Consider the following 14,262-nt stretch of genomic DNA (forward strand, 5'->3'; position numbering starts at 1 on the left):
TATTTTAATAGCACATTTGGATCGCTAGCTCTTTGAATTTTCTTGGTGAAATCTTGGTCAAAATGACAATTGAGATTGAATAAGAATGGAAAGAAGTGAGAGTTTTTGTCAATTGTTCTCATATTGTATGATAAATTTTTTTCATATGGTTTATTCTCTTTTATTTTTTCAGTCTCCAATTTGGTTTCTAGTCCTTTACACTGGCTTTTCTTATTTTAATTTTTTTAAAAAAACAAAAAAGTCACATTTAACTTTTGTAAAAAGAAATCCTAAAATCTGAAGAAAAGAGAAAAAAAAAAACCTTCCAAGACAAGTAAAAAAAATCAACACAATAAAATCTTAAAAGTTCCTATACTACAAATCTTATAAATCTTATATTGATCAATGTGACGCTCTTGAAAGATTTTTTATTTGATCTCAATATTGATTCCTGTTGAGATAGCACCGTGATATACCATATTATAACAACTGGCTAAAAAAAGCGCTATCAAATATAAATAATAGACATATTACCATATTTAAAAATGATAAAATATTTATTTGCTAATTTATTTATTTTTTTGAAATTTTTATTTATGCAAAATTTTCAATTTTGGCAACCTTTGGCTATCTCTAAAAATTACTCGAGTATAGAGATTCCGAGGGGTATTAGAAAATCCACATGGATTTTTAAGTTTCTGAATAATAATATCAAACAAACAAACATTTCATAATAGGGAAAAGAAATAGATGATGGAGATTCAAATCATATACAATCAATACATAATTAAACCCTAAAAAGAAAAAAAGTCAGAAGAGGGCTACGAAGGGCAACTCCATAACCAACTTCACACATTTTTCTTTTCTAAAAAAGAATGAGAATTACAAAAATTTAACCCACTTCCATACTGTCCTGCACTATGTTTTCATTACCAGAAAAAAACTCAACCAAAAACAAAAAACAAACCATAATGATTTGTACCAAAAATAAGAGGGCAGCAAACAGAAGGCAAGAGAGAATCAACACATTCTCGACTGCTCCGCTCCTCGCCACTCCCAGCAAACATGCGAAACTCACACCCTGCCTACTCTTATCTGCTCCTCGAAAACTTGACACAGCGAAGTAATTTTTATCCATCTTGATTTACATATCTTACATTGTTTGGAGCATCCCGAGGGGGGTTTGTTCTCAGTGTCCACCCCTTTCGGTTGGCGATCCTGGAACAAAGGGAACAAAACCCCGGCCCCCGAACATTGGACGCATGAAGGCATCATCGAATTTTCGCCAGTAGCGATGAACAGTGTGCGTAGGAGTTGCAAGGAGTGCACGTATACTGCTTGGACGATTAATGGCAAGATCCAGCTCAGACTCCTGTGCGCTTCCAAGTAGTGGAACCGACAATGATTTTGGAGTGGCAGGGTCCGATATCATGCTGGTGGTGTGCTTTGGGTGAGGTATCAAACAGTTAATAAGAGGCTTGGTCAATAATCCAAACACCTGTTGACAATCATCGCCATATACAAGAAAAAATCAACACACCATATAACATGGAAAACGCCACTGATCTTTTAGGCTCAAGGATCATATAAAACACAGAAATCAAGAAAAATACCATTGAAAAATGTTAAAACCACCACCGATGGACCTAAAAGCTTAAATAATGGGTGAAAGTAAATTAATATCATTTAACACTCCTCTCACTTGTGAGGCTTGAAATAGGTACAAGATCCAACAAGTGGAAAACAATATTAAATGGGGTTACATTGTAAGCATTTGAACACAAGACTTGAACCATGTAAAAATCACCGATTGACCTAAAAGTTTGTTAATGGATGAAGGTAAATTTAATATTATATCATCTAACACAAAACAATATCATCTAACACAAAACAAGTTAATTACTAGGACTTAACCGGGGATTAAAAGGGAAGAGGAATTGTGCCATACCATCGTGCTGAAGAGGACAACGGTTATGGTACTAGTGATCATCATTGCATTCCCTCGTAGTTGAGTGTGCCCAGCTCTGGTGAACTGCATTTTCATAAGAGACATTGAATGATCATCAGTAATGGATTTAATAATAGTATGTTGGGGATGGCTTTTGATAAAAGTACTTGTAAGTTAACAATGATTTACGTGCTGGATCGAAAAGTACTGTTATGTTAAAAAAAAATCGAAATCAGATGGGAAGTTTCAAGAACTTTTTTTACTCTTTCGACTTTTCGAAACTCAAACATCGTGGTTACAAGAATGTAAATATCCATATCATGGAATTGCATCTTCATAACAGTAAATTGGATTATTGGAACACAATACAATATGCGAGTTTATTGTTGCCCACAAACTACCTGATGATAAGCTAGAGCAATAGAGACAGCTCCTCTCATGAGACCAGCCCACCAGATGATAACCTACAAAAGCAAGAAGTTGGTGGTTTAAAAGCAGGAACTGAATCGCACAAGTAAAACCAAGTTCTAAAGAATGCCGTACTTGTTCCCTGAAGGTAATTTTCTCGCCTGACGATTTTTTAGCTAAGTTTGATAAAAATGATAATGGAAAAACAAAAGCAGCTCTTCCAACCATAACTAGGCCCAGTAATATTGCGCTCACAGCGACTGATGTCCCCGGACTGCAATATCCGATAAGAAGACGGTAAAAGACGGCACAGTCTGAAATGGTTAATAAAAAGACAAGCACAGGATATTGCGTACGTGATAAATTCAGTTAACTAACTTATCATCCACTAACCTGATCATAGCTCAATTGGTTAAGGCTATGCCATCAACCAAGAGGTTATAGCTCAAATATCCTAACCTACGTGTGGTTGAACTAAGAAAATGAATTATAAAAAAAAAAAAAAAAAAAAAAAACTTGCTATACCTATCACTAACAAAGCTCCACTTCTCAATGTCCAATGCATCCATGCCGACATAAACGAAGATAAACGTCTCAGAAATGAAGGATAAGGTAGCAAAAGCATGCCTGTTAGGAGATTAAAAAAAAAATGCATTAGCTAACAAGTTGCACTTGGAGAGAATTACAAAAAGTTGAAGAATTACATACTTGGTGGTAACTCTTGAGCTCTCAGTCACGTTATGCCAGGTATAATGTGACATAACAATTCCACAAAAGAACACTGTGAGAATGCCACTCAAATCTAATAACTGCACAGGATATCCACCAAGTAAAAGCAAAGATGGTCATTGGCAATGTATACAATGGAAGGAATTTCAGGAGGACCTTATGAAAGTTTAGAAATACGATCTTTTGATTGAGAAAGGTCTCTGGAATGGAATGACTTTGACTATCAATTCATTAGTAAAAAACCCTCGCCAACTTTTGAATTGGCGAAACAAGAACTTTATGTGAGAGTCGAAGCTCCCAAAGGAGAATTGGACATTTTTTTGATAGGGGATCAGAGTGGTTTTCCTTGGAGATGGAAATTTCGCCCGCCGGGTTTTATCAATTTGCAAATTCTTCCTCAGTTAGTAAGCAAGTAGAGTTTGATCTAGTAATACAAAATACTTACTTCAGCCAGCATATATGAAAGATATGCCATGAGTATCATAAGAGCAACCTCTCGATCTGTCGAGTGCCTGAATTTTATCAGTAAATTAAATAATAAAAGTTACTTCATTCCATCAGAATCCTTGTGAAACGAGATGCAATTAAACACGTGTGCCAAAAAGAAACAGAAAGATGTATCTACAGATGGGGGGAAATCAGCAAACTAAATTTTTGCCCAGGTTTCTTTCTTTTTCTTATTTGGGTATAATAAGTTGAATAATAGCAAGAGTTAACAGAAACAATGTCAATATAATGTTTAATCAGCATAAGATTTATCTGTGTGCATGCCACTACTAGATGAAGGGTTTCAATTAATCAAAACCTGTTATAAAAACCAGCTCATTAGAACACGTCCATACTCATTAGTCTACTCAATAAATTTGTATAATCTCTCTTTACCTTGCCCATGATATTGAAGATAACTATAAATTTTATTACCTGCTATACCAATTTACAACTACACATTTTAATCTTTGGGCAACAATTTTAGTTCAGCATGCTATCCCCGTCTGTCAGCTTAGTAAGTTTTAACAATGAAACTTTCTAGTTAACAATAAAGTTAACTGTGCGACTATCACCTTTGTAACTATCAACTTTGAAGAAGTTTTTTTTTTCCCTCTCTCATAATCTTGGATATTTAGACATGTTTATGAGGAATTCAACTAATTGCAGTAGACAATCACCTAACCGTGTGGCATATTATACAATTAAACATGTCCTAAATAGCTGGAAAAAATTGCAAATATATTTCCCCAGATTACATTCACATCAGTATACCTGAAAGGAAAGGACATCTACAAATGTGACCAACTATGAATAATCTTTAGTTTCGTGAATGGATATCTTTTGTCAGCATAGATTAACTACTATTAGGGTTCCATCCAATCCCATCTCCACCCCCTGGGTGTATCCTTTCAGAGCTCAAAATGAGAGTTATCATACAAAATTAACCATTAATAACAGATTTAAACCCATGGAAACATCATTAATCGTCAATATTCTTGTAACTAATGATAACAAAATGGATCCTTCATTACTAGGAATTATGAAAGCACGATGAATAATGATTGCACTGTGTCACGAGGTTAAACAGCCTTGTGACACACTGCCACCAGCTACTCGTTGGTCACCTAATAATGCATTAAGAATACACCAAGAGAAGGATCTAAATGAAGAATAATTTTAAAAACTTTAGTTGCAAAGATATATACCTGCCAAAATATAACTTTTTGATCACATAAGCACTCAGCAGGCCAACCTGTAATGGAACATGTGTGATTCAATATTAATATTACAACAAACAGTTTACTTGCACCCACACATGATGGTAAAGAGAGATTGATGAATAGGGAGAGGACTCACAAATACTCCGAGTAAAGTGCTCGTTGAAAATAAATAAAAGAAGCTCCCAATAAAATGTAAAGCAACTCTTGCATCAACGTTACTGATATCTAAGCTCTGAATTGCATTGAAAAGTACCACAGACGTGGCATCATTCACTACACCCTCCCCAAATACTAGACTGTAAAGTAGAGGGGTTTCATCCTGGTTTAATATCTGCACCAGCAAATGTATTAAAGTTCCTTTAGCTGCCCAGGTAGACTACAATATAAATTAATAAAGTATATTTAAAGTATATCATTGCTACATCTCGCACCTGCAATGTGCAAACAGAATCTGTTGCGGCAAATATAGCTCCAATTGCTGCAGTAGAATATTAAGACATTAGTCTTAAAAGAGAAAAGATCAATTAAGACATTAGTCTTAAGATAGAAAAGGAGATGGGTAAAACATAAGGATGTACCTAAAATATCAGCAATATCCAGTGATCCAACATCCATTTTCTTAAAGAACTGAAAAGCTCCTGAATCAGGCACCACAATTGACATGCAACGAAAGATCAAATAATGATAACTCAAAAACTACAAGATAACTAAGAAGAAGAAGAAGAAGAAGAAGAAGAAGAAGAAGAAGAAGAAGAAGAAGAAGGGGTCAAGATATACATAAGTGATTGACACACACACAAGGGGAAGGGTAAAGTCGAGGTATCGCTCAGTTATACATAAGATTCAAAACATTGCAGAAAGTAATTATAACTAAAACACTAACAGATTGGATGTTAAAACAGAGGGATCAAGATATACCCATAGACCATAAGGTAACAGAGGGGCAATGAATGAATAATATGAGAAGAATGTTTCAGCATTCATAAGATCAGAAACAGAAATATAGTCTGAAGCTATACCTAACGAGATGATGAAACAAGAGACTAATGTTCCAATTGCGCCAAACAGCATAATTGTTATAAAGTTAACAAAGAACTGCTTCTTTTTCACTTGAAACCTGATGCAGAAGGAGGAGATCAGCCAACAGAAATCACGAGGATAGAGTAGTATGAAATGATAAAAGTAGCCTTTATTCAGAACGTCATTGCTAGATAATAATTTTTACAAAAGGAGACTACTAGGGGGAAAAAACAATTAAATCACAATAAAGACATGGAATTTTGCCCTCAATACACCTATGGGATGTTCGAGCCCTCAACTTCAAGTGGATGGAGTTGGCTATTATACTTCACTCCATGTTTGGAGCTCGAATTATAATAGTTGGTGTTTCCAACTATTATAACCTACAATTAACTACAATATCACTCTTTCAAACCCCTCTTTGTTAAATAAAAGTAGCTGGATTACAAAGTTTATTGTGATTTCCCACAAATCCAAAGCACTTAAGATTGTTGTTTACAGGAAAAAATAGACTTTATCAAAGATGATAATGAAGAAACTCCAAACTTTTCTTTGCAAGTAAACACCACTCATTAATAAATTATACATACATAGAGTAGTCAATATTATAGTTGCTGACTGCAGCAAGGCAGTTCGTCATGACTTCTTCCACAATCCATATAATTCTTATACCACAATAAACAGTAAAGACTCCCCTTCCAGAAATGATATAACCAACTGTTTACAAAATATAAACATTTATATGCATACACAATGGGTCTACAACATTTAGTTGTCCAATAAAAAAGAGAACCAATTAAACCAAAAAGATACAAGAATAGTACAGAGAATAGCTACAAGGGAATAATAAAGCAGTAGAGTACAAAGACACCATATGGAAGTATCTCTATCTGGTTAAATCACAATCAATTAAAATACAAGATAATAACTCCATCAGGTCCTACAAAAGCTTTCAGAAGGAATCATTTTCAATTCAATAAAATGCAGAATTGAAGATCGAGGAACAAAAGCCAAAGGTGGTTCGAATCATTAGCGTTACTACAATTTGTTAGCGTAAAAAGATCATGAACAACAATAAATTGGCTAAAATGTAAATCAACCTCAATGAAATATGTTTGCCTAAACTTCTAGAACAACATATTGGATCAGAATTTAAGGTTACCATGCACAGCACAAATGAAAACAAGTTTAGTTTACAATCTGAATCTTTTCTAAATAAACCAGCACATAGCAACAAGTTCAAAACACATATACTTGTGGTCAACAATAATGCATAAAGAAAAACAAGTCACCCATTACTAATGAAAGGACCACTAGTACAAATTTGCTCCACACATTATGAATCCTATGATGCAGAAACTTTACCCAGCGTTGAATATAATCGGTGGCAGAAGATAAATGAAGAACGTGTCTTCGCTAAAGAGCAATAGATGCGAACTTTTCCCACCACTGACTAGTAAAATGATGACACCAGTAAACAGGCCCTGAAACAAAAAGAGTAAAACAGCAATTAACATCATCGAGATCCATGATAACAAAGTTAATATTTTATGATCAAAAGACAAATGATGAGAATAACAAACTCACAATCAAGAGTGCAGTGATGGACTCATTCATCCACCGGGTCTCTTCAAGAAGATGACCAATCACAATACAAGCACAGAGAAGTGCCACAAACAAGTTAATGGAAACGACAGAGGCATGATCAGAAGTGGACAACGCTTGCCATTTGGACACAACAAAACTCAAAATGGGTGTCATTTTATCAGCCTCTTGGATGAAAGAATCGGTTTGTCCCACAAAAAGAATCCCAAAACGAAAATATTCCCACTTCCTTTATAGCACAGAATTTACAGAATCTAGGTCTCCGAACTGTCCATCTCAACAACTATTCATTCTCATTAACAACGAAATCCCTGCATTATAATACCATTTAAAAACACACTGTTTAGATTGGATCAAAAGAACATTTAATCCTACCGAGACATTCATTGATCCATTGAATATTAAGCATAGATAAATAACACGACCCCAAATATAAATTAACCAACACAGAAACCAAATTTCCTTGCAACTGCATACCATTCAACGATTCAAGCCAAATTTCCTTTATTACTCCCCTTTGCTCTGTTATCTCGGCAACGAGAAAGCGAATAAGAACACACCAAAACTCTCATGCATGACATGAGTAAACAGAAAAACACAATCAAATACCCACCTACGCAGTTGAAATCGACATAGACGAACACAACATTCAGAAAACAAAGCTCTGGAATCTTCGTCGATTCAACGGACCGCGAAATCAAATGGGTAAATTCAGAGACAGAGACCAAAAAAAAAAAACCAATCCCCACTTGGAATTACGAGGAATCAGGAAGCTTACAGCCCCTGTATTCAATCAAGACGAAGCGTCTCGAAGAGAATCAAGAGCCCGAGAGCTTCAAAAGGATTCAGAACGATTAGAAACTAACGAATTAGAAAAGAAGGAAGTGAAATTGTGGCCCAAAATCTACTGGTGTTCAAATCGAATCAATAGAGAGTGATAAAAGGCATTTGGGTATGAAAATTCTGGAAAGATTAGAGAAAATGAGAAGAATAAATTAAAGAAAAAACAAAAACAAACACAAAAACAGAATTTAGAGAGAGAAACTAGAGAGAGGCGTATGATGCAGAAGAACAGAGTGGGAGAGAGAGAGAAGGGACATAAACGGAACATATGAGTTTTTTTATAGTACGTCTCACATGTACCACACACAATACACATCCCCAATCTTGACCGTTGATCAAAACCACCAGAGACTTCCGAAGAAATTATTCGGAGAGATTGGTTTTACTCTCGAAGTTATGATACATATTTGATGTTAGTTGAGCTATATTTATTTTGACTATTTTTTATCGTTTCGAAAGAATCGTATAAATTTTTTCGTATTTATAAAAATCGTTATTAAATGGTTAGTTATATTGTGATCGTCACATCATATAATGTGACTTTTTAACTTCTAATAAATTCTTGAATTTATAATATCTTTAAACTTTTAAAGTCATACCAAATGGTATTGTAAGTAAGAAATTTAATAATCTATTAAATTAATAGTGGAACAACCTATAATACACTTTTTAAAATTTGATGGCTTATTAAATATTGAATTTTCTTTTTCTTTCGATTTAAAATAATTCTCTGCCTGAATTATAAGTTTAGTCCATAAACTTTGAAGTTGTGATTATTTGATCCTTTACCTTTTAAAATTACAAACATAGTCCTACATTTTCAATTTTTTCTTTTACATTTTCGAGTCCTATTAGGTATAAATTTAAATTTATGTTCAATAGCTTAATTAATTTTTTTTTAAAAATTGAATTTTTCAAATTCTATTACACATAAAATTAAAAGTTAAAAGAATCTATAAGACACAAGATTAAAAGTCAAGAGACTCAATATACACTATTAAAAATTTAGATATCAAATGAATATGAACCCCAAAGTTCATAACTAAATTTGTAATTTAACCAAAAAAAAAAATAGAACAAATTGACAAACTTTCAATTATAAAAAATGAGCTCTCAAACTTATACAAACATTAAAATCAGATCCTCAAACTTACAATCGTTGTAGAACCCCAAATGATAAAAATTAAACCCTCAAACTTATATGATTGTTATAATTTCCACATTGTGTAAGTTTGAAAGTCTAAATTTAACATTTGTATAAGTTTAAAAGTCAATTTCTACCATAAATTCAAGGATCTAATTGTAACTAATATCATATTTTAGCGTTTTTTTTTTTTTTTTTTTTTTTGCAATTTATAAAAAAAATATATAGATGATAAATATTTAGTAAGGCCACGTAGATTGAATCAAGACATGTGATCACAACACATGTAAAGGCCCCACAAAAGTCGTACTTTCTTTAACTTCCACGCGTTTGTTATTGTAGGTCCGGCTTTACCGTAGCAAAACCCTTCCCAAGTACCATAAACCATAAACTTCCATCATTTTTTTATATTTCTCCCTTAAATAATAAATAATAAATAAATAAATTGTTTCCTTATTTTTGTTTATTTTAATAAGGTTATCAAATCGCCACTCTGTCTTATAGTTTAAAAAATCTTATTACTTTGAATCTTCAATGTAAGTTTCCTTTTTCTCATTTTAACAAATTTTGTATTTCTTTTAAGAGTATACATTTTCATGAAATATAAAAAATATCTTGGTATAAATATCTATGAAATACAAAATAATCATTAATTTTTTTAGTAATAAAGAAATAAAAACAACTTAGTTATTAGTCAATTCTTTAATTTACAAAAATATTACACCACATTTATATTTTATAGATATAATTGAGATTTAAAAGGCAACAGAAATGTAAAACCTCAATTTTACATAAATATAGATAAAAATATCAAAAAAAATATCGATGTCCGAGGATATTTTTGAAAAATTTTGTTAAGATATAATTTTTAAAAATATATTTAAATTAGTAAATAAATATTCTAGGCTTTTTAATGTTCTAAAAAACATTCTAAACTTTTTTAACAAGTTAAAATATTTGTTATTTTTATAATATTTATATTAGTTACATTTTACTAATTATTTTTGGGACATTTTTAAATATAAAAAAAAATTTAAAATATTTACACTTTATAGCAAAAAGTTTAAAAGTACAAAGCAATTTTGTAACTTTTCGCTATAAAGTGTAAATATTTTTCAGATATTTTTATTTATAAGAATTTTCCTTTTTTTTTTTTGTGTGTGTTTCATGATTTTTTTATAATATAATGAAAATGACAATTCATGCTTCATGTCATTGTCGTGCCTATGAAAATATGAAAAATACCGATACGTTTGATAAAAATTTAATACCATAAATTTGTACTTACAAATCACGATCATTATTATATGAAAAATACTTGGATATATATGAGTTGCACCTATCTTAAGCTTCCAATCCATTCCAAGTGTCCAATCACGAGTTATTAAGTTATAAATCTATCTTGTTAAGATAAATGACGATTGGATCCAAGTAATTGCTCTTATTAAATTATTACTAGATCAGGTAAGGATAGAATGGATTTTAAAATATAATGAATTTAAAAAGTAAGGCCTAAAATTTTTATTAGATTGGAGAATGGAGATCTAAACAAATAATTTAAAAATGTTTGAATCAAATGCGATAAAAACTGGATTTGTGAAAAAATTTAGGAATAAAAACAAACTTAAAAAAGTTTTTTTGGGGGGGGGGGGGGAAAAAGAGACCACGTGGCAAGAAGTTAGTGGGTGATCTACAGTTAAATCTGTGATGAATTTTTTTTAATTTTTATTTAAAAAGAAAAATTGTTAGATGGGAATCTCATGAATGATCTATCAAACTTTTCTTTGATTTTGTTGGGGAATCACGGACCTCGTTTTAAAGTTGCTTTTCTTTTTCCATTTTTAAACGAAATTTATTTATTGGCATTTAAAAAACACAACCAACCAACAAAAATCACTTCAGTTTCATCTTTTTAACAGGGTAATTATTTTAAATCACAAAATTTATATAAATATTTTTAAATATAGTACATGTCGTTGTTTGTTAGTGATAACTGAGAGAGATTTATCAATATTTATCTTTGTCTATCATTGACATTTTGTTATATTTATATATAACTTCACTCTTTTCCTATATTTAATAACCATCCCTATTTAATAACTATTTTTTTTAATTAAGCTGGTAAAACACCACTTTTATCTATCAATTTTATTTTTTAATCTACTTTTGAAAATATTTTTCAAATTCAAACTATATATATATATAGTTTATAAGGGTAAATGGTAAAAATTGAGCCATCAAAGTTATAGAAGTGTTAAAACTTTCAAGCTTACTATAATTGTAAAAATGAACTCTTAAACTTATATAATCACAGAACCGGTAAAAGTATACGTTCTTTTCTTTTCTATTCTATTAGTATTAGATTAGTATTAGTTAGTGATCTCAACTCAGTGAGTCATTTCTTCCGTGATGACCTGTTGGTTGAAATACTCTCATTATGAATCATGGGACTAGCGTTTTTACAAAAAATCTCTAGCCAACCTTCCTGGCTAGGATAATTGGGAAAGATCAAACCAATTTGAAATCCATGGAGGGCCATCATTGATTAGTTTTCTAAATAGTCTTTTTTTTTTTCACTTCTGATCTTTCTAGAGGTGTATTTGTGACGGCTTTCTTGATTACAGCAACAATAACGTCACTTATATAATCATTATAGTTTTTATATAAGTTTGAGAGTCCAATTTTAACACTTGTATAAGTTTAAAGGCTCACATTTTACAATTGCGAAATTTGAAGGTACAATTACAACTATCATCATATTTGGGAGAGGTTTTTGCAATTTTTGCCTTCTTATAAAAAAAAAAAATTGTTTTAAGATTAACCTTATAAATACCACAATTACTTATAAGCTTTCTTGTTGTATCATCAACTACCTATAAATGTTTCAAAATTCAATGTAAGTTTTCAAGACTTAAAAAATAAAAACTTATTTTTTAAAAAAAAAAATTGACTCATTAGAGAAATGAAAGAATCAACACAACTTTAAAAAAAGAAAACTAAAAATGAAAACATCAAGAGACTGTGTCAGCAACTATTTCGTTTTTTATTTTTTTGTTCTTGAAAATTAAGTCTATTTCCTACAAATTTCTTACAATAATTTGCATCATCTTAAGTATAATGGTTGAATTTTTAGCCAATTTCTAAAAATAAAAACAATTTAAGTTTTTTTTTTAAAATTTTCAAATTTTGGCTTGATTTTTTAAACCATTGGTAAAATTAGATAACAAATGAAGAAATTTGGAGATGGAATTAGTGTTTACAGGTTTTATTTAAAAAAAAAAAAGAAATAAAAAAATAAAATACTTACCAAATGGGCCTAATATTTTCCTAAAATTATTTTTTCTAGTCTATAGTTTGCAACAGTTTAGCCTTGCATTTTAAAAATTGTGACAACCTACAGATCCCCTAGTCTAGTATATAGTTTGCAATAGATCTTATACAAAAATCAATTTAGGAGAACTAGCTGCAGATCTTGGTCTAAGAACTAAAATTTTCGAACATGATGATTATTTAAGATCAAGTTCGTAGATATACTTACAATAAGATATTTGTCAGCCTCAGAATCATATTTTTTCATTCAAGACATTTGGATGGACTTCAAAACATAAAAACTCGTAAAGGAGAATTGTAATATGTAATAATGTTTTAGTTAATATATCGAGCTACAAATATTTTTAAACATTTTTTTACCCTTTTTTCAATTACATAGTGCCCCTATAATTTTTTTTTGACTCCATCATTGTATGATAATCTAAGATGTCCGCAAAACAAACTGCCCTAATTGTCTAATTTAATTTTCATACTTCCAATAAATCTTAAATTTAGTTTCTCAAAATTAATGTTTATCGAAATTAAATAATAATAATAATAATAATATTCGTGCAAGGAAATACAATATGTAAATATATTTTCATAGTAAAAATACTATTAAATAACAAAAAATTATTAAAAAACTAAAATTAAGATTGATTAAAAATATCGTGATTAAAATTTAAAATTAAATATATTTTAAAATATAAAGATCAAAATGATAGTTTAACCTAGATCGACAATCTATAGAGTGTTAGATATTATTATCTTATCTAGTTTAACTCAAGTTTGACTCGAATTGTATTTCTTATTTATTCTCAAAGTACTGGCTTTTAATGATTGATAAATAAGACGATGACTTGTTAGGGCGGTTTTTGGTTCAATAATTGAGGGAAAATATCTGATAATGCCATCCCACCAACTTTTTCTTTGTAATATTCCTATTTTTCCATTCTTTTAAGAAATTATTTACTATTATTTTAGTTTAAAAAATTATGGTGCCTAAATCGAGCCATCAGTTTTTAGAATGACGATTAGTATCTTCAACTACTTTATTTTTAGAAAGTTTATTCTAAGTACCTTAATCTTGTCATTATTTTCAAAACTTCGTTATTCTTGAACTTACTCCTACAAGAAAATTTTAATCAAAATTGATTATATAATTTATATGCAAGAAAATACATTTTATGGATGCGTTTCTCAAATTTATAGTGAAAAAGCTCGCCAGATAATAAAAAATAATAATAAACTAGCATGAGAAATTAAATTTAAGGTTTATTGAAAATATATGAGTTAAAATTGGACATTTAGTAGTATACAAACTAAAATTGAATAAATTTCAAAGTAGAAATATCACGATGATATTAGAATTTACTCTTTAGCGTTTATAATTGGTAGAATTTTTGGCACTGTCAATTTGACTGTTAACTACTAATAGGGAGCAAATGTGACCGTTTTTTTAATTAATTTCTTTTTCTAATTTTTGTTGTTAAACAAAATCTCAAGAACCAAAAGTATTATTATAAAAGTAAAAAAAAAAAAAACTATACTCTATACAAAATGATTAT

General features: G+C 30.6%; 1 protein-coding gene across 3 annotated transcripts; it reads right to left on the bottom strand.

Annotated features, from left to right (window-relative positions):
• Window positions 1-685: 685 nt before the first annotated feature.
• LOC120069816 (sodium/hydrogen exchanger 2-like) lies at window positions 686-8,720 on the bottom strand. Of its 3 annotated transcripts, XM_039021633.2 has the most exons (16): window positions 8,012-8,498; window positions 7,876-7,920; window positions 7,381-7,709; window positions 7,159-7,277; window positions 5,793-5,890; window positions 5,352-5,411; window positions 5,205-5,251; window positions 4,910-5,104; window positions 4,759-4,805; window positions 3,510-3,576; window positions 3,044-3,144; window positions 2,861-2,962; window positions 2,471-2,609; window positions 2,329-2,391; window positions 1,928-2,011; window positions 686-1,477 (listed from the first exon to the last, which is right to left on the bottom strand). In XM_039021633.2, the coding sequence occupies exons 3-16, from the start codon at window positions 7,552-7,554 to the stop codon at window positions 1,169-1,171; spliced, it is 1,605 nt and encodes a 534-aa protein (XP_038877561.1). In that variant the 5' UTR covers window positions 7,555-7,709; window positions 7,876-7,920; window positions 8,012-8,498; the 3' UTR covers window positions 686-1,168. The 3 variants fall into 3 exon arrangements, with proteins under 3 accessions (XP_038877561.1, XP_090166910.1, XP_038877562.1); XM_090310784.1 differs by having other exon boundaries at window positions 7,876-8,720; XM_039021634.2 differs by lacking the exon at window positions 7,876-7,920 and having other exon boundaries at window positions 8,012-8,526.
• Between the last annotated feature and the right edge of the window lie 5,542 nt (window positions 8,721-14,262).

The sequence above is a fragment of the Benincasa hispida genome, chromosome 2 (genome assembly GCF_027475165.1).
Source record: "Benincasa hispida cultivar pf3 chromosome 2, pf3_genome.v1.1, whole genome shotgun sequence".
In the NCBI taxonomy this organism is placed as follows: domain Eukaryota; kingdom Viridiplantae; phylum Streptophyta; class Magnoliopsida; order Cucurbitales; family Cucurbitaceae; genus Benincasa; species Benincasa hispida.